Raw genomic sequence first — 27,623 nt, 5'->3', positions numbered from 1 at the left:
CCTTAATTCAGACCCCAGAGAGACCTCAGGAACCCCAAGACCCCTGTCTTACCAGCAGGAGAACACACACCGAGCCACTCTGAGCCTCTCACCCTTTATTGAGGTCGCTGGCCCCCGGCTCCCGCAGGCGGGGACACAGGCCCGGGTCTTCCTCTCCAGCGCCGCCTTCAGGGCCCACAGAGCCCACAAAACCCAGGGAAGAGCAGACAGACCCTCCCAGACGAGAGGAGCCCCCACCCCCTCAACACATGGGGTTCAGAAGCCCCTTCCAGGCCGGGGGTGCCGTAGAGGGCTGTGCCAGCAGGCAGGGAAGGCCCAGCCTCATTCTTTCTTGCTCCCGTGCTGCTGGTTGTGGAACTTCTGGTGTACAACCCGCAGGGTGGTGAAGAAATTGCCAAGGAAGAGGAGGAGGAAGGGGAAGCCACACATGAGCACCTGGGGGAGGAATCGGGGTCAGGAGAGAAGCCAGGCCCGGCCCTCCCGGCGTCCTCTCCAGGGGCCCGGCTCACCTGCCACTCCTTGCACTCGGGGTCCCGGGCCAGGTTGAACAACGTCAGCGCGTTGAAAAGCTGCCAGAACTGGGAGGGAGGGCGGTTTTTACACACAGTCCCTGTTCGAATCAGAGCTGGGGACAGACAGCCCGATGGACAGGGACAGAGGTACAACTTACGTGTCCAAAGAAGAGGAAGGGCAGCAGGAAGGTGAGGCCCCGCCACATCCAGGACTGGAAGCCCTCTGCAGGGGCCACAACCAGGACAGAGACGACCCCATCACTCAGGCCCAGGTCAAGAGGAAAGGACTTTGCCCTTCCAGCTCCCCCGTCAGGATTCCAGAGAGGGGCGGCCACGCCCGACTCACCCACAGTGAGGTCCATGGTGTGCCTCTCGCCCAGGGCCCGCAGGCGGTACAGACAGCCGCTCTGGTAGTAATACTGGAGGAACTGCACAAAGCCTGGAGGGCGGGGGGACATCAGGACTGGGCTGGAGTCCCAAGTCTCTTTCCCGCCCCTCCTAGGGGGGGCCGGTCCCAAGCTCAGCAGGACCTCTGAGACACTCACTCTGGTACATGGAGAAGGACAGGAACTGGTTCCGGAACTTCTGGTACATGAGGCCCTCGGGCCTAAGGCAGAGAGCAGAGGAAGGGGTCAGGGCTCGGGGATGCCACCTCTCCCTGCCCCGGCTCCCCCGGAGACCCTAGGACCAAGCTGGGCCACTCACCATGTCAGCATGACTCCTGACAGGAACGTGGACACGTAATGATGGAAAACCCACCAGCCTTTGATCCTGCGTCAGGAAGCCACCGTCACTCCTGTCCCCTCAGCCCCCAGGATCAGTGCTCCGGGACAGGAAGTGGGAAGAAACCAGTACCCCAGCCAGTTCCCGCTTCTCAGAGGGCCACGGCACCCGCCGCCCCCACCCCGCTTTCTAGGGCAGCTCCAGTGTCACTCCCCCCACCCCCCACCCCCAGGAGCCAGGCTCCGGCCCTCGCCCACCGGGAGCCGTTGTTGATGAGGATGCTCTCACGGATGGTCAGGGTGCAATAATACCAGACCAGCAGGAAGTTGAAGGCAGCGTCTGTCACCCTAGGGAGGGGTACAGAAGGTTGGTGCCAGAGCCTGGAGAGGGCACAGGGTCCAGCCCCGTGCAGCAGGACACCCACCTGGAGTTGAGGAGGAAGCGGCAGGTGAAGGAGATGAGGATGAGGATGATGGTGAGGTAGAGCTTGAACTTCTCGTACTCGTCTTTGTAGGCAAACCTGGGGAGGAGCGAGGGGTACACACTCATGGGACAGGCTGGGATGATGGCAGGGCCCACCCACGCCTCTGGACACACTGCTGTGGTGGCATGGGGCCAGCATGGGGGAGCAGCCCCTGAACCCCAAGCTTAGCCAGGGAAGCTGGGGCACACTGGAAGGGGCCTGGGGCAGGGGACGGGGAGTAGGGTTGAGACCCCGCCCACGACAACAAATTACTTAGCCTGCTTGCTCAGGAGTGTCACGTTGACATTGCCCAGAACCAGGCTCAGATACAACCTGGGGGAGGGAACACCAGGTGAGGAGAGGTAGCCTTCAGCCCCAAGTCCACTGCAGCAACCCACACCTGTGACCACACCACCCTCCTCCCAACCCAAAAGGGCCTCCTCGGAAACCCTGGCTATATTCTGACCCCTGAGCGCCCAGTCTCCCACCCACAAGGACCCTCTCCCTCACTGAGGCTCCCAGGCCCTCCTGACCCTGGTCTCCCTTCCCGAGCCAGCTGAGTCACCAAGCCCTCCTCCATAACACGGAACCACTTTCTTGCCAATCCTTGCATTGCCATCACCCCACCATCTAAGCTTGTCTCGTCCTTCTCTGCCAGAGGAACTCCGTGAGGTGACTGAAAGCTACAGTCGTGTTAAGCAGCTGTTCCCACAGGGGCTCTTGTTCACACTCGAGCCGTATGCACAGGCTCAGAGGGGTTCAGGGACTTGCCTGAGGCAGCGAAGAGATTATGGGGCACAGCGGGGACTGGGACCAGGCTGCCTCTCAGCATCGCCACGGGCTCCCTCTCCCATTCTCAGCAGTGGCCTTGTCCAACCCTCTCCCAAATCCTCCAACCTGTCCCCGTCCGGGCAGGTGACATCTCCCCTGCCTGCCTCCTCACCCTCATCTCTGCACCCCCCCATCCCAGAAAACAAGGGCCTACACCCACCCTTTCCCACCTCCCCAGGGACTTCCCTCCATTGTTTAGGGCACCTCTTCTGGGTCTCTCCCTCTGCTGGCCCACCTCTCAGCAGGTAGATATGCTCAAGTCTTTCCTATGTACAAACTTACACCCACACACCCAAACACAAGCCACTCCTCAACTCTCATGCCAAGTCCTAGCCACCGGTTTCTCGTTGCCAGTTTCTCCTTCCACTCACAGCCAAGCTTCTGAAGCAAGGCCTAAACTTGGCTTATCCTCAGCTCTTCTGTCATCCCCAGTATCAACTTCCACCCCTACGCTCCTGTGAAGCGGTTCTCTCCAAGGTCACCCTGACTTCCAGGAAACATTTCCCCTTCTGCATTGCATCTGACTGCCTCCCACGCTGCCCCGGGCCAACTGATCGGAGGCTACTGGCCAGGCCTCCCTTCCTTGCCTTCTGGAACACGCTCTCTCCCAGGTGTCTTGCTGCCTGGGGTCTCTGCGGGATTGTTTTCCCTAAACCTAGGCTTCTGCCATGTCCTCTGCTGTGTCTGCAGCTGATCTAAGTGCATGACTGACCTGTCACTCTCCCCTGCCCACTGGGCCAGAGGGAAGCTCTGCAGGCTGGCTCCCCCTCTGGTCTCATCGCAACCTCTCACCTCCTACTGCGAGCTATGGCCGTGACACCTACTATTTCCGCCTTCCCATGTCTGCCTGGCTCACTCCTCTTTATCCTTATGACTCAGCTCAGGCATCACCTACTCCAGGAGGCTTTCTCCGACCTCCCAAGTGGTTAGGTACCCCTCACTGTGCTCCCCCCATTCCCTATACTTCCCTCACAAAGCACTCATTGCAGTGAGCTGTCACTGTCACTCAGGCTGTCCCTGAGCTAGGACTGTGTCTCACTGGTCAGCCCAGAGTGGGTGCAGGAAGCCAAGCAGAGGAAGACGGCGCTTCAGGCCTCCCTCTCAGAAATGGCTGTGAACTGAGCTGGGGGAGGAACCTCACCCATTCTGCTTGGGCAAGTAGGCCTCCATATCAAAGAAAAGGCCTTGGCGCTCCTTGATCTGGTTTTCCAGCTCCTGCGCAGCTTTCTCAGCCTCTGACGGGAGGGAGGGTTTACATCTGCAGGTGCGGCCACAGAAGCCAGAGTCAGAACAGGGGACCCCCACGTGTGAATCACACCTGACACCTGCGCGGCAGGAGAGCAAATGCAACCCAGAGAGGGGAGAAGCCATGCCCAGGGACATCTGGGAGTCAGTGCCAGCTCTCTACCCCACCAGGTCACACACCCACCCCCAGTCCGAGGCCACAGGGTATGGGGGGGTGGGTATGATGAGGTATGGGAGGGCATGGGGGAGTATATGGGGACAGGTCCTAACTTCTTCAGGACAAGGGCCAGCTCCTGGAGCTGCTTCTTCTGCCGAGTGATGGAGCTGGTACAGTTGTTCTGCAGCTTGGTCAGCTCCTCCAGCTTCAGGCGGTACAGCCGGTGGGTCTCCTGAGAACCAGGTCGGGGTAAGGCTCAGGCTGGCTAGTGGGCTCCCGAGCCAGAGCCTGCTGGGAAGGAGGTGGGGCATGGACTCCTCCAGGGCTCCTTGGGAGGGTCTCAGCAGGAAAGGAGACAGCCAGCTGTGCCAGCCCAGGGAACTCCCTGAGGGTACTCTCTCTCCAAGGCAGGCAAGGAGGCAGGGGTCTCCCTGTAAGCCCAGAAGCCCCCACAGTACCGCTCTCCCAGAAACAGGGGAGTTCTCTGAAGCTTTTCTTAGCCTCAGCCCATCTACTAGTTGTTCCCACCCCTCTCTGGCCTGTCCTGAATCCGGATTCTAGGCTCACGGGTCTACCTTCTGGCCCAAGCAGGCTACCTAAAGCCATCCCTGGCCCGCTCAGATCCTCCTGCCCAGATAGCCTGCAAGTGCAGGGGAAGATGAGGTTGTCCAAGATACCTGCTGCTCTGGTACTCCTAGCATCTTCCTCCCAGAGTAAAGGTCATCAGGCTTTAGCCCTTGGACCTCTTGCTATAAGACCATTCTTCTCCTCTTCCCCCAACACCTTTGACCCAAGACTTCCCAGAGCACTTTGCCCCAATGGGTAAGTCTTGAGAAGGAACAGCCTAGAGATGGGGCAAGGAGCAGTGTGAGGAACGTCAGGCAGAGGCTGAGGCCAGGACAGTGGTGACCAAGCTGGGAAGCACTAATGGCAGCAGCTTGGCCAGGCCAGGGGCAGTCAGGCTTCAACGTGGACAGGAAAGGGCTGGAACCAGTCCAGGAGAGGCAAAGTCCTGACCAAGTGCCCAGCTGACCTGGGCTCTACCCTGCCTGGGTCTTGTTTCTCATGCCCAGGAGGGGCAACCTCGGCCTACCCCCAGCCACCACGCTCTCCTATCTGCCTTCCCACAGAACAGCACAGTGGCCCACAGCAGCCAGATCCAGACGATTCCTCCCTTGGCTTCCCACTGGTCTCAGAGAGATTCCAATCCCCGTCGCCCGTGAGGTCTCTCGGCAGGGTCTGGCCCACCCACTTTTCCCCTCACTCCCTGCATCAGCCACGTGGTCCTGTCTCTGGTGGGAGCTGTCCTTCACCCTGGATGGGCCCCGCCCCCATCCAGGGACTTCACCTAAACACCACTTACCCCGACCTAGGCCAGGCTGCCTCCCGGACTGCTCCCCAGCCACACTCAGCCCAGACCGCGCGGCCCGAGGGCGGGGAAGGCGCTCCTCGCCGATCCGGCCCGGCCGGCGCCCACGGCGCATTTGCTCAGTAACTGACACAAGACTGGCCCCGGTCAGCTCGGACTCTCCTGGAAGGGGACCGGGTCGGAGTCGGGGCCTCTTTCCGAGGCCTCAGAGGGAGGCCGGAGGTCCGCCTGGGTCAATGGGGTCACTCCGGGGTCGCGGCGGCCGCGCGGGGAAGAGGTCCCGCTGCCGAACATTCATTTGAGGCCGAGGGGAGGGTCCAACCGGGGACACCAAGACCCGGGGCCTCGCCGCCGTCGGGAGCGACACCAGGGTCCCCGACCCCTGACCCCGAGCTCCCGCTGCCCGACCCGGGGCTAACCGACCCTTGACCCAGAGCCAGATAGACATGGCTCGGAACCAATGGGGGACCGCATCAGCACTTACCTGGATACCGTGGAAGTCCTGCTGGAGCTCCTCCCAGTCCCGCAGGCAGTCGCCCAACGGGCCCGGAGGCGGGGGATGCATTGCTGCCGTTCCGTGAGCCGGACAAGCCGAGTCGAAGACAGAGCCGCAACCCCGGCGGGCTCGAGGCGCCTCCGCCTCCGCCGCCTCCGCCCCCGTCAGCTTCCGGGCTCGAGCCGCCGCGACCACCAATGCGGAAAAGCCTGGAGCGGCGACCGCGCTGGCCCCGCCCCCTGCCTGAGCCAATCCGGGCCAGGGGCGGGGGCGGGGCCACGTGCTCCGAGGGCCCTACGCCCGGCTGCTCCCAGCTCGGAGGGTGGTGGCAGCCCCCAACCGGGGCACTCCTGGTGGCGCCAACTGTGTCGTGCAGCCAGCAGTGTCCTTGCCTGTCAGGCAGGGAGTAAACCAAGGCCCAGGGAGGTGCCACCTGCCTCAAACACTTTCCCCCTTGGGAAGCTGCTCTTTGGCAGGGAGGGGATTCCAAGCCTCTTATCTCGCTTGGATTTTTACAAGGGCCCCTTTACTGTCTGTCTCCAAGTTCACCGCTAGTGTCCCTTACCACACCCACCAGACTGCCCTGACTAAAACACAAGGCGAATCCCCACCATGTCCCTGCTGAACACTTTCCAATGGCTCTGCCCTTCCTGCCAGGAGGTCCCTAAGCCATCGCTCTGCAGCCATCCCAGGCTCTGTTCCAGTTCAAGTCCCGACTAAAGGCTGCACTGCCTGAAAAGCCCTTACCCCTCTGGCAAAACCCCACTCTTTGAGGGCGTGGGCTCCTGTTGGGGCACGGGGGAGTGCTACTCTAACCCTCTGCAAAGAGTCCTAGGAGGCAACATGGCGTTCAGCTGTATGTCCTCAGCCCTGCCCAGGTGTCAGGGAATGTTTGCTGGATGAACGTGGACCGACATGTTAAATTCTCCATCAGTCCCCTTGTCTCCTGACTCCAGGCCCGTTCTGTGGGTGCTGCCAGCACTCAGAAGCGCAGTCAGAGGAAAATTCCTTTTGAGACCCGAGGAATTTCTAGAAACCTGGTTGTGAGGGATGGGAGGGTGAGAGTCTCTTCTTGGTGAACACAGCCAGGCAGAAATGAGTGAGGAGCAAGGAAAGGACATCTGTACAGGTGATGGAGCAGTAGGGATGCTGAAACTGGGGATGAGGCGAGGGTATGCCCTTGTGCCAGGAGCCTCTCAAAGCTGTGTAGCCTGCGGCCTGAGCCAAGGCTGAGCTTGGCATCTCTGGGGCTGGGGGATCTCCACCCATGGGTGGGCATTGTGACATCCCCTGTGGAACAACACAAGGCTGGGGGAACCCTTGGAGCTCCCACCCAGCAGCCTCCAAAGGGTCCACATTATGGGGGACATGAGGGGCAGCTGCTCTGGCACCAGATGCTCCTCCAGAAGCAGCCTCAGGAGTGCAGTGGGGGTGGGTCCACGATGCCCCAGGGATGGGGGTTCTCACTGAGTCTGAGCACCTCCTGTGCTAGCACAAATGAGGAACCTGGGAAGAAGCACTGCGGGAGGCTGACACAAGGCTCCAGGCAGCAAAGGCCTTCTCATTCCTGGTTACACACCCTGGCCCACTACCCACAAAAAGCTCCCAAGGCAGGTTCTTCTGGACCCATAGCTGGGCCACAGAGAAAATCAGTAGAGTGGATCCAAGATGTCTGTGACGCTGTCTCCAAGGATAACCTTCTCCCACTCTGACAGCTGAGCCACCAAAGCCCGATTTGGACGCATGTTGGTTTTACACTTCTTGACGTAGGCCCAGGACCTCTGTGAACCCAAGGAGAGAAAAGCAGACTTCAGGATTGGACCTGGGCCCTTACCACCTTGATCACAGCCAGCTCAGAGGGGACAGGAGGCACTTGCCCAGGGGTCAGAAACATAGCTTAAGGGCAGGACAAAGAAACAGCAGCAGCTTGGGGTTAATAGATTAGGGCAAGGAGTTGTAGGAGCTGGCTCTGCCTGGGGCAAGCCCCTCTGCATTCTGAATATAGACAGAAATCATTCTTATGTCAGATGGCTCCCGTGAAGGTTGAGAAAGCATATGTGAAACCTCCTGTGGACAGGAAAGCACCATGCCCATGCCTGGCACTCAGTGCTGCCTCAACAAAGATTTGCATTGTAAGTGGATAAATGAACGGAAAGGGGAAGAGAACTTCGGCAAATTCTCTGAAGAAGAAAAACTGAAGCTGCCTTCTTTTAGGTGCCCACCCCCAAACGCAGGAAAGGTTATTACATGAAGGAAGGTGACCAGCTGGTCTCCATCTGGATTGAGGATAGAGGAAAAAGGAAAAGGCAAAAGCAGTTCCTCAACAAACTATGGATTAGAAGAAAACTATCTTAACATCATAAAGGTCATATATGGAAAGTACACAGGTAACATCATAATGGTGAAAGACTGAAAGCTTTTCCTCTGAGATCAGGAACAAGGCAAGGATGCCCACTTCCACAACTTCTATTCAACACTGTCCTAGACAGAGCAATTAGGAAAAAAAGAAAAGGCATCCAAATTGGAAAGGAAGAAGTAAAATTATTTCTGTTTGCAGATGATATGAACTTAATGTATGTTGAAAACCTTAAAGATTAAACACAAAAAACTGTTAGAATAAACGAATGTAACAAAGTTGCAGGATACAAAATCAGTTGTGTATCTAACTAACAATGAACAATCCGAAAAGGAAATTAAGAAAATTTCATTTACACTAGCATCAAGAGAATAAAATACTCAGGAATAAACTTAACCAAGGAGGTAAAAGACATGTGCCCTGAAAAATGCAAAATGTTGCTGAAAGAAATTAATGAAGACTAAAATAAATGGAAAGACATCCCAGGTACATGGAATAGAAGATTTAATATTGTTAAGATGCAAATACTACCCAAAGTGATCTGAAGATTTAATGCAATCTCTATCAAAATCCCAACAGCGTTTTTTGCAGAAATAGAAAAATCCATCCTAAAATCCATATTGAATCTCAAGGAACCCTGGAATAGCCAAAACAATTGTGAAAAAAGAGAGACGAAGTTGGGGTTCTCACACTTCGTTATTTCAAAACCTTTTAAGTTATTACACAACTATGATAAAAGAATATAGTACTGGCATAAAGACAGACATTTAGACCAGTGGAATAGAAGAGACAGCCCAGAAGTAAATGCTCACATATATAGTAAAATGATTTCAACAATGGTGCCAAAACTATTCAATGGAGAAAGGAGTCTTTTCAACAAATGTTGTTAGGAATACTGGATATCCACATGCAAAAGAATGAAACTAGTGTAAACTTACACCATGTACAAAAATTAACTCAAGATGATGGAAGATATAAAGTAAGAGCTAAAATTATAAAACCCTTGAAAGAAAACATAGGGGAAAAGCTTCATGATATTGGATTTGGCAATTATTTCTTGGATGTGACACCAAAAGCACAGGCAATAAAAGAAAAAATAGATTGGTTTATATCAAAATAAACAACTTCTGTACATCAAAAAAAATAACTTCTGTGCATCAAAAGACAATCAACAGAGTGAAAAGGCAAGACACAGAATGGAAGGAAACATTTGCAAATCATATACCTGTTTTATATTTCAACCTTATTTCAAACCTTTTAAGTTATTACAAAACTATGATAAAAGAATGTGGTACTGGCATAAAGACAGACATTTAAGACCAGTGGAATAGGATAGACAGCCCAGAAATAAATGCTCACATATATAGTAAAATGATTCCAACAGGGGTGCCAAAACTCTTCAATGCACAAAGTGTTAATATGAGGAATATATAAGGAACTTCTAAAACTCAACAACAAAAAACAAACAACCCAACTAATAAATGGGCAAAGGACTCTGAATAGACATTTCTCCTAAGAAGGTATATGAATGGCCAATAAGCGTGCAAAAAGATGCTCAACATCACTAATCATTAGGGAAATGCAAATCAAAACCACAATGCTATACTTCCTCAAACTGATTACGATGGTACTATAAAGGAAAGAAAGGAAGGAAGGAAGGAAGAAAACAACTGTTGGCAAGGATGTGGAGAAATTAGAACACTTGTGCACTGTTGATGGAATGTATTAAATGGTACAGCCACTGTGGAAAACAGTATGGAGATCCCCCCAAAAAATTAAAATTAGAACTACCATATGACCCAGTAATTCATCTACTGGGTATATACCCAAAAGAGTTGAAGGCAGGGTCTCAAAGAGATATTTGCACAACCATGTTCACAGCAGCATTATTCATAATGGCTAAAACGTGGAAGCAATCCAAGTGTCCATCAATGAATAAATGGATAAGCGAAATGTGGTATATACACACAAGGGAATATTATTAGCCTTAAAAAGGAAGGAAATTTTGACATATGTTACAACATGGTTAAACCTTGAGGACCTTATGCTAAGTGTAATAAGCCATTCATGAAAAAACAAATACTTTATGATTCCACTAATATGATGTACTTAGTGTAGTCAAAATTATAAAGACAGAAAGAAGAATGGTGGTTACCATGGGCTGGGGGAGGGGAGAATAAGGAGTTATTGTTTAATAAATATAGAGTTTCAGTTTTACAAGATGAAGAGTTATGGGGCTAGGTGGTGGTGATGGGTGCACATTAGGAATGTATTTAACACTACTGAATTATATTCTTAAAAATTGTTAAGACAGGGGCTTCCCTCGTGGTGCAATGGTTAAGAATCTGCCTGCCAATGCAGGGGACATGGGTTCAAGCCCTGATCCAGGAAGATCCCACATGCCACAGAGCAACTAAGCCCATGCACCACAACTACTGAGCCTGCGCCCTAGAGCCCACGAGCCACAACTACTGAGCCCTTGTGCCACAACTACTGAAAACCACATGCCTAGAGCCTGTGCTCCACAACAAGAGAAGTCACTGCAATGAGAAGCCCACGTACTGCAACAAAGAGTAGTCCCCACTCACCACAACTAGAGAAAGCCTGCATGCACAGCAGCACAGCAACAAAGACCCAACGCAGCCAAAAAAATAAATTTATTTTTTAAAAATTATTTCAAAAAATGGTTAAGAGAGTAAATTTTATATTATGTATTTTGTTGTTGTTATTGTTGTTTTTTGTTTTTGTTTTTTTGCTGTACGCGGGCCTCTCACTGTTGTGGTCCCTCCCGTTGCAGAGCACAGGCTCCGGACGCGCAGGCTCAGCGGCCATGGCTCACGGGCCCAGCCGCTCCACGGCATGGGGGATCCTCCCAGACCGGGGCACGAATCCGTGTCCCCTGCATCAACAGGCGGACCCTCAACCACTGCGCCACCAGGGAAGCCCCTGTTATGTATGTTTTAATGCAATAAAAAAGGGAAAAAATAACTACGAGATACCACCTCACACCCATTAGGGTGGCTACTATTAAAAAAAAAAAGAAAGAAAATAATAAGTGTTGGTGAGGAAATGGAGAATTTGGAACCTTATGGTACTATGTATGGGAATGTAAAATGGTGCAGCTGCTATGGAAAACAGTGGTTCCTCAACAAAGTAAAAACAGAATTACCATATGATCTAGAAATTCCATTCTGGGTCTATACCCAAAAGAATTGAAAGCAAGTGGCCAGTGGGGCTTGTGTTCATGGGTTTAACAGGACAGTAGTAAACAAACAGTTCTTAACTGGATTATCAGCCCAGGGCTAAGTGCAAAGAAAGCATACAGAAACACCCTTTTTCCATTCTTCCCCTTAAAGAGATATATTTGCACACTTTAAAAGTTGCTGCCTGAGGGTCTGGCTTCCAATCAGCCTGAATCTAGGTGCAGACTGAGATCCTTCCCTTTGGAAGGCTGACAGGTCTTGGCACACCCTCAACTACTGGGAACCACTAAGAACAAAGTAGGCTGCTTGAACAATCACAAAGCTGTGAGAGATAACAAAGAGATAGGGAAGGGTTGGACAATATGGTTCATCTCTTACATGAGACACTAGGAGAGGTGGCTGTTTTATCTAATGCATAGAAACCAACACAGAGGGTTAAGGAAAATGAAGAAACATAGGAATATGTTCCAAATGAAACAAAAAGAGAAACCCTCACAAGAACACTTTAATGAAATGGAGATAAGTGATTTACCTGACAAAAGTTCAAAGTAACAGTCATAGAGATGATCACCAAGGTCAGAAGAATGCCTGAACAAAGTGAGAATCTCAACTAAGAGATAGAAAATATAAGGAAGTACAAAATAGAAGTCTCAGAGCATGCAATAACTGAACTGAAAAATGCAATAGAAGGATTCAACAGCAGACTAGATGAAGCAGAAGAAAGGCTCAGCAAACTCAAAGACAGTAGAACTCATTCATTCAGAGCAGCAAAAGGAAAGAATAATTAAAAACAGTGAAGATATTGAAAAAGAATATATACATGTATAACTGAATCACTCTGCTGTACACCTGAAACTAGCACAACATTGTTAATCAACTATACTCCAATATAAAAGTTTAAAATTAAATTTAAAAATCAGTGAAGATAGATTAAGGGACTTAAGGGACATCAAAAGGACCAATATTCACATTATAGAGATCCCAGAGGAGAAGAGAAAGAGGAAGGGACAGAAAACTTATTTGAATAAATAATGGCTGAAAACCTCCTTATCCTGGGGAAGGAAACAAACTTCCAGATTCAGGAAGTCCCGTGAATCCAAACAAGATGAACCCAGAGAAACCCACACCAAGACATTATACTTAAATTGTCAAAGCTGAAGACAAGGAAAGAATCTTAAAAGCAACAAGAGAAAAACAACTTGGGAACCCCCATAAGACTGTCAGCAGATTTCTCAGCAGAAACTTTGCAGGCCAGGAGGGAGTGCCATAATATATTCAAAGAGCTGAAAGAAAAAAATTGCCAACCAAAAATTGCTTTACACCTGGCAAAGTTGTCCTCCTTCAAAACTGAAGGAGAGGTAGAGAGTTTTCCAGACAAGCAAAAGCTGAAGGAGTCCATCACCACTAGGCCTTGCAAGAAATGTTAAAGGGACTTCTTTAAGCTGAAATAAAAGGGCAGTAATTAGTAACAGGAAAACATATGAAACTATAAATCTCACTGGTAAAGGTAAATATATAGTAAAATTCAAAATAATCTAATGTAAAAGTGGTGGTTTAATAACTTCAGATGTATGGACACACACAGACTGAAAGTGAAAGGATGGAAGAAGATATTCTAGGCAAATGGAAACCAAAAGAAAGCTGGGTTAGCTATATTTATTCAGACAAAAATAGACTTTAAGACAAAGACTGTAGTAGACACAAAAGTAGGTCACTATAAAGGGGTCAATCCAACGAGTGAATATAACACTTATAAATATTTATGTACCCAACATAGGAGCATCTAAATATACAAAGCAAATATTAATAGTCCTAAAGGGAGAAGTAGACAGCAATACCCCACTTTCATCAATGGATAGATCATTCAGAAAAAATCAGTAAGGAAACACTGGACTTAAGCTACACATAGACTTAACAGACATTTACAGAACACTCCATCCAAAAGCAGCAGAATACACTTTCTCTCAAGTGCAGATGGAACATTCTCCTGTATAGACCATATATTAGACCACAAAACAAGTGTTAATAAATTTAAGTTTAAAATCATATCAAGCGGACTTCCCTGGTGGCCCAGTGGCTAGGAATCCACCTGCCAATGCAGAGGACATGGGTTCAAGCCCTGGTCTGGGAAGATCCCACATGCCACAGAGCAACTAAGCCCCTGTGCCACAACTACTGAGCCTGTGCTCTAGAGCCCACAAGCCACAACTACTGAGACCGCATGACACAACTACTGAAGTCCGCCCGCCTAGAGCCCGTGCTCTGCAACAAGAGAAGCCACCGCAATGAGAAGCCTGCGCTTGCCATAACTAGAGAAAGCCCATGCACAGCAACGAGGAGCCAGTGCAGCCATTAATTAATTAATTAATTAATTAATGTGTCCAAAAAAATTTTTAGATCATATCAAGCATCTCTCCTATCTCTCCTAATCACAATGGTATGAAACTAGAAATCAATTACAAGAAGAAAACTGAAAAATTCACAAGTATGTGAAAAGTAAAGAACATGCTACTTAACAACCAATGGGTCAAAGAAGAATTCAAACAAGAACTCAAAAAATATCTTGAGTCAGATTAAATGGAAATATAACATACCAAAACTTATGAGATGCAACAAAAGCAGTTCTAAAAGGGAAGTTCATAGCAATAAGTGCCTACATTAAAAATAAGAAAGATCTCAAATAAATTACCTAACCTTACACCTCAAGGAACTAGAAAAAGAACAAACTAAGCCTAAAGTGAACAGAAGGAAGGAAATAACAAAGATCAGTGGGGAAATAAATGAAATAGCAACTTAAAAGACAATAGAAAAGATCAATGAAACTACCAGCTAGTTTTTTGAAAAGTAAAACAAAATAGACAAAGCTTTAGCTAGATTCACCAAGAAAAAAAGAGAGAGGACTCAAATAAATAATACCAGAAATGAAAAAGGAGACATTAAACTGATACCACAGAAATACAAAAGATAGTAAGAAGTCAGACAACCTAGAAGAAACGGATAAATTCCTAGAAATGCACAACTTACCAGGACTTAGCCATGAAGAAATAAGAAAATCTGAACAGACCAGTTACTAGCAAAGAGATGGAATCAGTAATCGAAAACCTCCCAAAAAACAAAAGTCCAGGACCAGATGGCTTCACTGGCAAATTCTACCAAACATTTGAACAAGAATTAATACCAATCCTTCTCAAACTCTTCCAAAAAACAGAAGAGGAGGGAACACTCCCAAATTCATTCCGTGAGGCCAGCATTACCCTGACACCAAAACCAGACAAGGACACCACAAGAAAAGAAAATTACAGGCCAATATCACTGATGAACATAAATACAAAATCCTCAACAAAATTTTAGCAAACTGAATTCAACAATACATTAAAAGGATCACACACCATGGTCAAGTGGGATTTGTTCCAGGGATGTATGGATGGTTCAACATCTGCAAAACAATCAATGTGATACATCAAATTAACAAAATGAAAGATAAAAATCATATGATCATCTCAAGAGATGCATAAAAAGCATTTGACAATATTCAACATCAATTTATGATAAAAATTCTCAACTAAGTGTGTACAGAGGGAATGTACCTCAACATAATAAAGGCCATATACGACAAGCTGACAGCTAACATCATACTCAACAGTGAAAAGTTGGAAGCTTTTCCTCTAAGATCAGGAACAAGACAAGGATGCCTACTCTTACCACATTTATTCAACATAGTATTTCAAGTCCTAGACAGAGTAAGAAAAAGATATCCAAATCAGAAAGGAAGAAGTAAAACTGTCTCTCTTTACATACAACATATATATAGAAAACCCTAAAGACTTCACAAAAAAACTGTTAGAACTAATAAACAAATTCAGTAAAGTTACAGGATACAAAATCAATATACAAAAATCAGCTGTGTTTCTATACACTGATAACAAACTATCAGAAATAGAAATTAAGAAAATAATCCCAATTGCATCAGAAAGAGTAAAATACCTAGGAATAAATTTAACCAAGGAGGTGAAAGACTTGTACACTGAAAACTGTGACACTGATGAAAGAAATTAAAGAAGACACAAATAAATAGAAAGATACTCCATGCTCATGGATTGGAGGAATATTGTTAGAATGTCCATACTACCTAAAGCAATCTACAGATTGAACACAATCCCTATCAAAATCCCAAAGGTAGCTTTCAGAGAAATAGAATAAACAGTCCTAAAACTTGTATGGAACGACAAGACCCCAAATAGCCAAAGCAAACTTGAGGAAGAAGAATAAAGCTAGAGGCATCATGCGTCCTGATTTCAAACTATATTACAAAGCTATAGTAATCAAAGCAGTATGGTATTGGCATAAAATATATATACACATAGATCAATGGAATAGAATAGAGATCCCAGAAATAAGCCCATACATATATGGTCAATTAATTGAGGACAAAGGAGTTAATAATATGCAATGACAAAAGAACGGTCTCTTCAATAAGTAGTGCTGGGAAAACTGGACAGTCACATGCAAGAGAATGAAACTGGTGGGAATTCCCTGGCGGTCCAGTGGTTAGGACTCCATGCTTCCACTGCCAGGGGCTCAGGTTCAATCCCTGGTTGGGGAACTAAGATCCCGCAAGCCACACAGTGCAGCCAAAAAACAAAAGAAACTGGACCACTATCCTACACCATACACAAAAATCAACTCAAAATGGATTAAAGGCTCAAGTGGAAGACCTGAAATCATAAAACTACTAGAAGAAAACATAGGTGGTAAACTCCTTGACATCAGTCTGGTGGTAACTTTTTGGATTTGACACCAAAAGCAAAGGCAACAAAAGCAAAAATAAACAAGTGGGACTACATCAAACTAAAAGGCTTCTGCATAGCAAAGGAAACCATCAACAAAATGAAAAGGCAACCTAAGAAACGGGAGAAAATATCAGCAAATCATGTAACTGATAATGGGTTAATACCCAAAATATATAAAGAATTCATACAACTCAATAGCAAAAAAACAAAAAATCTGATTTTTAAAAGGGCCAAGATTCTGAATAGACATTTTTCCAAAGAAGACATACAGATGGTCAAGGGTCAAAATGCACCTCCCTTGGAAAACCCTGAACAAACACTGGTACACAGACTGACAGCATTGGGGGACACACAGATGGTGCTGCTGGCCACAGCCTTGCCCAGCCTGAGTCCCTGGGCCTGCCCTGTCTGCCCAGCCTCAGGTCTCTAACCCAGATCTCGGGTTCCTTCCCTTGGATGTGGTATGCTGGGTAAAGCCCTGGACTTGGGGCTCCACTCCCTGACCCTTCCCTCCCAAACCCCCCACCCCCAATTAAGGCCCCAAGTCGGTGCTGGAGACCCACTCCTCTGAGGCGCAGCTCTGACCCCACCTCCTGGACCAGGGAATACATACCTTCAGGGTCTGCTGATTTCGGTGCATAAGGTAGGCCAAGATGGCCGCACAGCTGCGACTGATGCCCATGGTGGAAAAGACCAGGATGACAGAGCCAAGCTCCAGGTGAATTTCTGCAAAAGGAAGGAAAGGTGTGAGGTTGTGCGTGGTCCCCTTCCTTGTGGGTCTGTAAGATGACTGCCCTCAGTGGGTCCAAGAGTAGGTTCAGAACCAGCACACCATGGTCTAGGCAAGTCACATGACATCTCTAGGATACTGTTTCATTGCCTGGCAAATGGGGATCCTCAGACTTAGCTGGCAGTTCAAGAGAATCACGCCTGGGCACTCAGCATTATCATGCAAAGGCCTTCTCTGGGCTATGAAGGCTTCCATCCCAGGAAGGTCTGCTACCAGTTGACCTCCCCAGGTAGGGATAAAAGGACTATACCCCAAGGGCACTTGGGTGCTGATAGAGGCAGTGTAGCCTGGATGTGAATCACAACCAGTAAGTACTGGCTGTTGGGCTTGGGCACCCTAACCCACAGTTTCCTCATCTGGAAAATGTGACAACAGTATACTACCTACCTGATAAGATTTTGCACTGTGCTTAGCCCAGTGCCTGGCACACAAGTGTCAGCTAACCACACTCAATAATGCCCCTGGGGCTGTCAATCTCACCCAGTGAGGGGTGGGAAGGAAATCTAAGCTGGCATCTTAGGCTGGTTGGTAACCCCCAAGAACTGAAGATAAATATACCAAGTGCAAAATCACAGACTGTCAGAGCTGGAGGATGACTCAAATGATTAAGGCCAACTGCCTCATTGTATGGATAAGGAAACTGAGGCACAGAGAAGTTAAGGTTTGGCTCAGAGCCACCCAGTGAGGTAGAGCTGGAGAGGGGGCTTCTTTGGGCCACAGGGCTCTGCCACCCCATGATGGGACCAAGGGCAAGTCTCAGTCTCAGCTCCTAGGCAAGTGATAGTTACAACCTCCCAGAAAAATAAAGGATGTCTGGGCCAAAATGCCATTCTCAGGCTGGGGACTGTGTTGGTGCTGAGCAGGCCGTCCTGGGGTGGGCCTCTAACCGGACACAACCTTGCTCTCTCCAGGGATCTTGCTCTCCTTAGGATGACTGAAAACTCCACCGTCAGGGAGGCAAGCGGCTGGTGGGCACTGCTGTGTGTGGTAGGAGAACAGAAGGGGCACTGGGCCCACACACTGGGGACCATGAAATTTAGAGATGGAAGGGCTCTGGAGTCTTCCTTCTACCCCACCATACTGACCAGAGAGGAAGGTCGGGACAGAGTGAGATTCACCTGCAGGTCACCGGAGCCTAGCCTGGAGCAGGCCTTCATGAACATATGCACCCAGGATGGGCCAGCACCCTCATTTCACAACAGGCACAGTGATGCCGAGACTGGAGCTTGGCCAGGCATGAAAGGACATAGCGATCCAGCCAGGGCCAGAACACAGGGCACTCAATCCACAGTCTGGGGCTCTCATTTGGCCCCACTGCTCCCAAGGTAAACGCATGGCTGCCCATATTTCCAAGGACCCCCCGGGGGCAGGCTTGTCCCAGGGCTTGGCCACACCTGGCTGGGCATGTGCTGGGCCCTGCCCTTTTCCTCCTGAGTGCTGGGAATGGCAGTCAGCAATAGGCGTGTGGATGAGGTACCACAGCCCCTCTGCTCCCTGGACACAGACCAGTTGTTGCCTGGTTAAAGAATGCTCCTTACCAATGAAGTGACAGAGGTGGCGTAAAAAGGGTGTAATGTTGGCTTCCAGGGAATCTTCTATCTGGATGTGCAGAAGCTTGTCGGCGTCACCTGCAAAACTAAATGGAAGAAAAGCACAGGTAATCAGGCAAACTCACACAGAGCCCTACTGTGGCATCCTTCACCCACAGCAATGGGATCATAGGGGAAGGAGGCTGAACTAGCATCAGGGAGATGTGGGCAAATAAATGAACCCCTCTCAAAAAAAACAGCACCTACCTCATAGGGGTGTTGTGTAGATTAAGTCAATCTATGTAGAGCATTCAGCAATCTGCTTGACACACGGTAGTGCCCAATAAATGTGACATTATTATTATTAAACAAACCTGATGCTTTCCTAGAATACAGCAAAGAAAGTGAGGGTGGGAAGGAATATGTAATGAATCTGCTATGTTAAATGGAGGAAGCAAGGTGAGAAGGATGGAGAGTGGTGGGCCTGCTATTTTAGATAGGATGGTCATGGAAGGCTTTACTGAGGAGGTAACACTTGGGCAGAGGTTTAAAGGAGGTGACAGAACAAGCCAGGCAGTTATATGAGGAAAGAGTGTTCCAGGTAGAGAATACAAGTGCAAAGACCCTGAGGGCAGTATGTTTCATATGTTTGAGAAACAATAGGGAGATCAGAGTGGCTAGAGCTTTACGATCAAGGTGGAAAGAGGAGGGAGATGAGGTACGTGGCATGTTTAATGAGAAGATGCCCACAAGGAGCTTGGCACAATGCCTAGTGTGCAGTGCGCACTTGGTAAATGTTATTTATGAAGACTGTGGCCTACTGGTGACATTCATTCACTGTGGTATGCAGAAAGTTGCAGCAGATTCAGAAATGAAAATATCCTGGTTTAGTTTCTGCATGAGCACTTGCTGTGACAAATACAAGCGCAATTCACCCTGCATTCATTCATTCGTCCATCCATCCTTCCCTTCCCCCTCATCCCTCTCTCCCTCCACACCTGACCACCCATCCACCATCCATTCACCCATCTATCCCCAACCATTCATTCTTTCCTCAGATACTCACTCAATGCCTACTGTGTGCCAGACCTTGAGCTGGACCCTAGTGGACACAAGATGAATCAAATAGGGCCCCTCCCAGCTTCAAGGAGCTCCCAGTCTGATGGGGGAGGCAGACGCATAAACAAATGGCCCCAATCCAACTGGCTAGGTTTTAGGATAAAGACCTGCACGTGCTCCTGAAGAGGAAGGCCAGGGAAAAGTCGAGGGAGCTGGGGAAAGCCTTACAATGGAGGAGACATCTGGGTGGAGAAGACTGAAGGATACAAGGTTAATATATACAAACCAACTGGATTTCTATATACTAGCAACAATCAGAAATTTAAATTTTATTTGAGTTTTCTTGGCTATGCCGCACAGTTTGCGGGATCTTAGTTCCCCGACCAGGGATTGAATCCAGGCCCCAGGAGTGAAAGCGCAGAGTCCTAACCACCAGCGAATTCCCAAGAAATTTATAATTTAAATATACCATTTATAATCACATCAAAAGTATCAAATACTTAGGAAGAAATCTGATACAAGATGTGCAAGAACTGTACACTGAAAACTATAAAACATTGCTGAAAGAAACCAAAGAGCAAAGTGAACGAAAGATAGACCATGTTAATGAATCGGGAGATTCAGCATTTTTAAGATGTCAATTCTTCACAAATTGCCCTATGGAATCCATTCAGTCCCAGTCCAAATTCCAACAAGCTTCTGTACAGAAACTGACAAGTTGATTCTAAAATTTATATGGAAATTCAAAGGAAACAACTTTGAAAAAGAACAACAAAATTAGAGGACTAACACTACCTGACTTCAAGATTTATTATAAAGCTACAGTAATCAAGTGTGGAACTGATAATAAGGTCCTACTGTATAGCACAGGGAACTATATTGAATATCCTGTGATAAACCGTAACAGAAAAGAATATGAAAAAGAATATATATCTATAACTGAGTCACTTTGCTATACAGCAGAAATTAACACAACATTGTAAATCAACTATACTTTTTTTTTAAGTAATTAATTTATTTTATTTATTTATTTTGGCCGTGTTGGGTCTTCATTGCTGCACGCAGGCTTTCTCTAGTTGCGGCAAGCGGGGGCTACTCTTCATTGCAGTGTGCGGGCTTCTCATTGCGGTGGCTTCTCTTGCTGCAGAGCACGGGCTCTAGGAGCATGGGCTTCGGTAGTTGCAGCATGTGGGCTCAGTAGTTGTGGCTCACAGGCTCTAGAGCACAGGCTCAGTAGTTGTGGCGCACAGGCTTAGTTGCTCCGCGGCATGTGGGATCTTCCCGGACCAGGGAAAGAAACCGTGTTCCCTGCACTGGCGGGCGGATTCTCAACCACTGCACCACCAGGGAAGCCCCAATCAACTATACTTTAATAAAATTTTTTTTAAAAGAGAAAAACAAGTGTGGGAAACTGGTATAAAGAAAAACATAGATCAATGGAAAAGAACAAAGAATCCAGATATAATCCCGTACACGTATGGTCAACTGATTTTCAACAAAGGTATCAAAGCAATTCAGCAGGAAAAGGATCACCTTTTCAACAGTGATGACTTCCACATACAAAACAATGAACTTTGTTCCATATCAGGCACCATATACAAAAACGGATTTCAAAATGTATCACAGGGGGGCTTCCCTGGTGGTGCAGTGGTTGAGAGTACGCCTGCTGATGCAGGGGACGCGGGTTCGTGCCCCGGTCCAGGAAGATCCCACATGCCGCGGAGCGGCTGGGCCCGTGAGCCATGGCTGCTGAGCCTGCGCATCCGGAGCCTGTGCTCCACAATAGGAGAGGCCACAACAGTGAGAGGCCTGCGTACCGCAAAAAAAAAAAAAAAAAAAAAAACCACAAAATGTATCACAGGGGACTTCCCTGGTGGTCCAGTGGGTAAGACTCTGTGCTCCCATTGCAGGGGGCACAGGTTCGATCCCTGGTGGGGGAACTAGATCCTGTATGCATGCCACAACGAAGAAGTCCACATGCCACAACTAAGACCTGAAGCAATAAATAAATATATTTTTTTAAATGTATCATAAAACGTGAAGGTTAAAACTACAAAACTTTTAGAAGAAAATATAGGAGAAAATCTTTGCATAATTCAAGTGTCCGTATATGCATGGGTCTGTGTTTGGACTCCATTTTGCTCCATTGGTTTATTTTTCTATCCTGCACCAATATCACAATGCCTTACTTGCTGTGGTTCTTTTTAAGTCTTCATAACTGGTCAAGTCAATTTTCCCATTTGTTGTTATTCACTATTCAGCTATTTTTGCCCTTTGTATTTCCATATAAAATTTAAAATTACTGTATCAATTTTCACAAATCCATTGGAATTTTATTGGCATTCCATTGAATCTATAGATCAATTGGGCAAGAATCAACATCTTTACAAAATTGATTCTTCTAATCCACAACTACGGTACATCCTCTGTTTATTCAGGTGATCTTTACTAACATCCTCTAGCTATTTAGATAATCTTTAGTAATTCACAGTAATGCTGTATACTTTTCTGTGTAGAGATCTTGCACATCTTTCAATAGGTATAATCCTAGATATTTAATATTTTTGTCCTATTGTAAATTGTATGCTTTTAAAATTTCAGCAAACTTATTTAAGTCCAATAATTTATCTGCAGGTTGTTTTGGCTTTTCTCTGTATACAATTAGACTGTGTATAATGACAGGTTTTGTTCCCTTTTGATTCCTATTTTATTTCCTTTACTTGTCATATTTCACCAACTAGAACCTCCAGTACAATGTTAAATAGAAGTGGTGATAGTTGCATCTTTGTCTCGTTCCCAGGCTCAGAGGGAAAACTTTCAACATTTCATCATTGTGATGTTTGCTATAGAGATTTTTGTAGAATTTTATTTTTAGATCAAAGAAGTTCCCTTCTATTCTCAGTTTGCGAAGATTTTTTTTTTTTTTTTTTTTTTTTTTGCGGTACGCGGGCCTCTCACTGTTGTGGCTTCTCCCATTGCAGAGCACAGGCTCCGGACACGCAGGCTCAGCGGCCATGGCTCACAGGTCCAGCTGCTCTGCGGCATGTGGGATCTTCCCGGACCGGGGCACGAACCCGTGTCCCCCGCATCGGCAGGCAGGCTCTCAACCACTGCGCCACCAGGGAAGCCCTAGAATCCCCTTTTACAGATGGTTATTTGTGCTTTCTCTCTTTTTGGCCAAGGGTTTATCAAATTTATTATTTTTGTAAAACTATTTTGACTTTCTAGATCCTATTTTATTGTTTCTAGTTCATTTTATCTGCTTTTATTATTCCTTCCTTCCTTATTTGAGTTTAGTTTGCTGTTTCTTTGGTAATTTCTTGAGATAAATGCGTAACTAGTTGATTTTTAGCCTTTCTCCTTTTTAATAGATGCATTTAAAGCTATAAATTTCCCTCACAGCTTAGCTACACTCCACAAGTTCTTATATATTCTATTTTCATTATCATATAGTTGAAACTATTTCATAATTTCCATTGTGAGTTCTTTTTTGATCCATGAGCTGTTGTAAAATTAATTTCTAAGCTTCTAGGAATTTCCTAGTTATATTTGCAAATTATTGTTTTCTACATTAACTCCACAGTGGTTGAAAGCCAACTCTATATGATTTGCATCTCCTGAAATTGGTTGAATCTTGTTTTAGGAACTATCATATTGTCAGTTTTTATAAATCTATTTCTTTTTAAGTAAGCATTGGTAGCTTGAGTCTTCTGAGGAAACTGTTAATTTTTCAAATGTATTGACATAAAGTTGCTCATAATCTTCCAAATTATTCTATTTTTAATTAAAAATTTTATTGAGATCAGTGTAGATGATCATTTATAGTTTTTATCAAATTTGGAAAATTCTGGCCATTGTTTCTTCAATGTTTCCTGTCTCCCCATTCTCCTTTCCTTTGGAGATTCTAATTACACATGTTAGGCCACCTGAAGCTGTCTCAGTCTCACTGAAGTTCTACTCTAGTTTATTTTTTAAAGTCTTTTTCTTCTCTATGTTTCATTTTGTATACTTCTATTGCTGTGTCTCCAAATTCAGCGATCTTTTCTTCCACAGTGTCTAATCTTTTAATTCTATCCAGTATATTTTTCATCTCAGACTGTACTTTTCATCCCTAATATAGGGCAAAGTTTTTCCTCACTACTGAAGCAGTAGTCTTCTAAGTACTCTGTTTGATGCACTGTATATTGTGAGTTTTGTTTAATCTGACTGGAAACACAAACTACTCCTGGCCCCACATAATCTCTGGGGATTGTACCACCTGTTGATTTCTGTTGGTTTTTCTCCCTGCCTTGAGTAGTTTTTCACATGCATGTGCTTATTAGTACTTAGCTGAAGACACAGGAGGACTCTCTGCAGATGTCCAGAGTCTTTCTTTGTACTCAGCTCTCTATTCTCCATGCAGGTCTCCTGCAAATTCTAGCCAACTCAACAGCTCTGAGTCCTCAACTCTGTACCCTCAACTCAGAAAGAATAATAGGATCTGTGTTGTGACCTGCAAACAATCTCCAAGCAATAAGCTGGTTCGATTGTGGAGCTCACCATTTTTTTTCCTCTCAGGAATCATTGTCCTGTGCTGTCTGTTGGCCATTGTCTGAAAAACCCTTGTTTTAGATGCTTTGTCTGAGTATTTTTAGTTGTTTAAGGTGGGGTTGTACCCTATCATGGCCAGAAATGGAAATTCTTCTCACTTACATTCTTTTTCTTAAATTTATTTTTGGCTGCACTGGGGCTTCATTGCTGCACGTGGGTTTTCTCTAGTTGCAGTGAGCGGGGGCTACTCTTCATTGCAGTGTGTGGGCTTCTCACTGCAGTGGTTTCTCTTGTTGCGGAGCACAGGCCCTAGGCACATGGGCTTCAGTAGTTGTGGCACGCGGACTCAGTAGTTGTGGCACGTAGACTCAGTAGTTGTGGCTCACGGGCTGTAGAGCACAGGCTCAGTAGTTGTGGTGCACAGGCTTAGTTGCTCCATGGCATGTGGGATCTTCCTGGACCAGAGCTCAAACCTGTGTCCCCTGAATAGGCAGGCAGATTCTTAACCACTGCGCCACCAGGGAAGTCCTCTCACTTACATTATTGAAGGATATATTCTCTGGGTACAAAATTGTGGGTTGGCAGTTATTTTCTTTCAGTGCTTTAAGGTTCTATTATTTATTGCTGGATAACAAAATGTCCTAACACTCAGTGGCTTAAAACAATAAAAAATTATTATCTATCAATTTCTATGGATCAGGAATCTGGGGGCAGCTTATTTGGGTACCATTGGGTTAAAATCTCTCATAAAATTATAGACAAGCTGTTGTCATCTGGTCTCATCTGAAGACTCAATTAGAAGCTAATTCACATGACTATTGGCAGGATTCAGTTTCTCACAGGCTTTTTGACTGAGGGCCTCAGTTCATTGCTAGCTGTTGGCTGAAGACTGTCAGGTCCTTGCCATGTGGACCTCTCCATAGGACAGCTCACCACATGGTAGCTGACTTCCTTCAGAATGAGTGAGCAAGAGAGAATGAGCAATACTGATGCCACAGTCTTTCTGTGACCCAATATCAGAAGTGACAGCCCATCACTTTTGCTTTATTCTATCCATTAGCACACATCAGTAAATCTAGCCCACATTCAATGCTGTGAATGGTAGGAGGTGGGGAATCACCAGAAACGTTACCGACTACAAAGACGCATTCCATATTTCCTTCTAGTTGCAGTGATTTCTGTTGATGAGTCAGCTGTTAGTCTAATTATTGCTCCTTGGAAAGTAATGTCTTACTTCTCTGCTTCTTTTATTTTTTTGTGTGTGTGTGGTATGCAGGCCTCTCACTGTTGTGGCCTCTCCTGTTGTGGAGCACAGGCTCCAGACACACAGGCTCAGCGGCCATGGCTCACGGGCCCAGCCACTCCGCGGAATGTGGGATCCTCCTGGACCGGGGCACGAACCCGTGTCCCCTGCATTGGCAGGCGGACTCTCAACCACTGCGCCACCAGGGAAGCCCTATTTTTATTTTTTTAATTAATTTTTTTTTTGGCTGCGTTGGGTCTTCATTGCTGCATGCGGGCTTTTCTCTGGTTGCGGCGAGCGGGGTCTACTCTTCGTTGCGGTGTATGGGCTTCTGATTGCGCGGGCTTCTCATTGCGGGGGCTTCTCTTGTTGTGGAGCATGGGCTCTAGGCACGTGGGCTTCAGTAGCTGTGACACACGGGCTCAGTAGCTGTCACTCGTGGGCTCTAGAGCGCAGGCTCAGTAGTTGTGGCGCATGGGCTTAGTTGCTCCGCAGCATGTGGGATCTTCCCAGACCAGGGCTCAAACCTGTGTCCCCTGCATTGGCAGACGGATTCTTAACCACTGTGCCACCAGGGAAGCCCTCTGCTTCTTTTAATATGTTCTCTCTTTCTTTGGTTTTCAGCAGTTTCACTAAGTACCTATACGCAATTTTCTTTAGATTTATTGATTTTTATATAGTTTTTTTTTTACCAGATGCCTTACTGAATTCTTGTGTTATTTATATAAATTCTCTCTGAACTGAATTTTATTAGCTTTGATCAGGAGCTAGAAGAGGTAGGTTGTACAGTGCGGGGGCCTTGGTGATCATGAGTGGACACAGCTGGGAAGACACAGGCTGACAAGCAAGGCTGTGCAGAACTTTCCTGCTCTTTGAACAATGATGAGTGAGGGTGTGTGTGTGTATCTGTATGTTCCTAGCACCAAGGAAAATCTGACATAAAGGTTGCTGTATCAAATGTTTCTGTCCTCTCAAAATTCATATTTTGAAACCTAATCCCCAAAGTGATGGTATTTGGAGGTGGGGCTTTGGGGAGGTAATTAGGTCATGAGGATAGAAATTGAAACCCCTAGGAGCAGGATTAGTGCCTTTATAAAAGGGACCCTAGAGAGCTTTGCCCCTTCTGCCACGTGAGGATGCCATCTATGAACCAGAAAGCAGGCCTTCATCTGACGCTGAATCTGCCAGTGCCTTAATCTTGGACTTCCCAGCGCCTTAATCTTGGACTTCCCAGCCTCCACACCATGAGAAATTCCGTTGTTCATAAGCCACCAGTCTACAGTATCCTGTTACAGCAGCCCAGATGGACCAAGAGAGGGGTCACTTCTCAGAGGGCCTGAGATAGGAGAAGCAGGGTAAACCAGGGTATTTTGCATCAGAATGTTAAGTACCAAGAAAGTATTATTTTGGTAAGATTTAAGTATGGGGTATGGGGCAAGTGTGGGGTCTCAGTCAGGGGCAGAGGATGCCATGGCCATGCCAGGCAATGAAGTGCAGGCCAGGAATAGATGAAAATAAATGCAGACCCTACTCCAGTGTATGCTGATTTCTAAAAGCCCTTTCAATTCTGTCAATGCATGCCACTAGGAATCTTATATAAATAAATTATACTAATATAAAAAAAACAAAAAAACAATGGTTTTTCTACTTACAATGGCCCTGTCTCCATGGAGACGTTGACATGTGCTTTGATTTTCAAATCCTTCTGAATTTTAGGGTCGCAGGCTTGCCTGAAATTTCCCAGGTAGATCCTGCCTGGCATTATCTCAACAGGGTACGGTTGGAAGGCATCCAGTTCCTGAGGTGGAGAAGGAGAAAGGCTGCTATGATAACAATCCCCAGAGAAGAAGTTGTTTTTGTTTCATCTCTTGAAATGTGGCTCAGCAAACAAGCTTAGAAAGACAAACTGGGACAGTGAATGAGACTAACCCAATGTTTATTGTGGCACTATTTATAATAGCCAAAACATGGAAGCAACCTAAATGTCCATTGACAGAGGAATGGATAAAGAAGATGTGGTACATATAACACATGGAATATTACTCAGCCATAACACATGGAATATTACTCAGCCATAAAAAAGAATGAAATAATGCCCTTTGCAGCAACATGGATGGACATAGAGATTATCATACTAAGTGAAGTAAGTCAGACAGAGAAAGACAAATATCATATGATATCACTTATATGTGGAATCTAAAAAGGTGATACAAATGAACTTATTTACAAAATGGAAACAGACTCACAGACATAGAAAACAAACTTCTGGTTACCAAAGGGGAAAGGTAGAGGGGGGAAGGATAAATTAGGAGGTTGGGATTAACATA

General features: G+C 46.6%; 2 protein-coding genes across 5 annotated transcripts in view; both read right to left on the bottom strand.

Annotated features, from left to right (window-relative positions):
* Positions 1-99: 99 nt before the first annotated feature.
* TMEM120A (transmembrane protein 120A) lies at positions 100-5,970 on the bottom strand. 2 transcript variants are annotated; one of them, XM_082669557.1, is made up of 12 exons: positions 5,785-5,970; positions 4,045-4,163; positions 3,671-3,787; positions 1,972-2,031; positions 1,660-1,755; positions 1,493-1,582; positions 1,218-1,283; positions 1,058-1,119; positions 859-951; positions 671-735; positions 510-578; positions 100-360 (listed from the first exon to the last, which is right to left on the bottom strand). In XM_082669557.1, the coding sequence occupies exons 1-12, from the start codon at positions 5,863-5,865 to the stop codon at positions 322-324; spliced, it is 957 nt and encodes a 318-aa protein (XP_082525683.1). In that variant the 5' UTR covers positions 5,866-5,970; the 3' UTR covers positions 100-321. The 2 variants fall into 2 exon arrangements, with proteins under 2 accessions (XP_082525683.1, XP_082525682.1); XM_082669556.1 differs by having other exon boundaries at positions 106-435.
* Positions 5,971-7,362: 1,392 nt separating this feature from the next.
* The window catches only part of STYXL1 (serine/threonine/tyrosine interacting like 1), a 63,444-nt gene continuing 43,183 nt past the window's right edge, over positions 7,363-27,623 (bottom strand). For all 3 annotated transcript variants that reach the window (XM_082669917.1, XM_082669916.1, XM_082669918.1), the window contains 4 exons: positions 26,949-27,094; positions 18,474-18,571; positions 16,759-16,871; positions 7,363-7,577 (listed from right to left, as the gene is read on the bottom strand). In XM_082669917.1, coding sequence (XP_082526043.1) covers positions 7,446-7,577; positions 16,759-16,871; positions 18,474-18,571; positions 26,949-27,094 — 489 coding nt within the window. In that variant the 3' untranslated portion in view covers positions 7,363-7,445. The remainder of the gene's footprint in view (positions 7,578-16,758; positions 16,872-18,473; positions 18,572-26,948; positions 27,095-27,623) is intronic.

The sequence above is a fragment of the Grampus griseus genome (assembly GCF_964374135.1).
Source record: "Grampus griseus genome assembly, chromosome: 14".
NCBI classification, from domain to species: Eukaryota; Metazoa; Chordata; class Mammalia; order Artiodactyla; family Delphinidae; genus Grampus; species Grampus griseus.
Note: the sequence above shows the minus strand (reverse complement) of the source record. Positions and strands in the feature narration are given on the sequence as shown.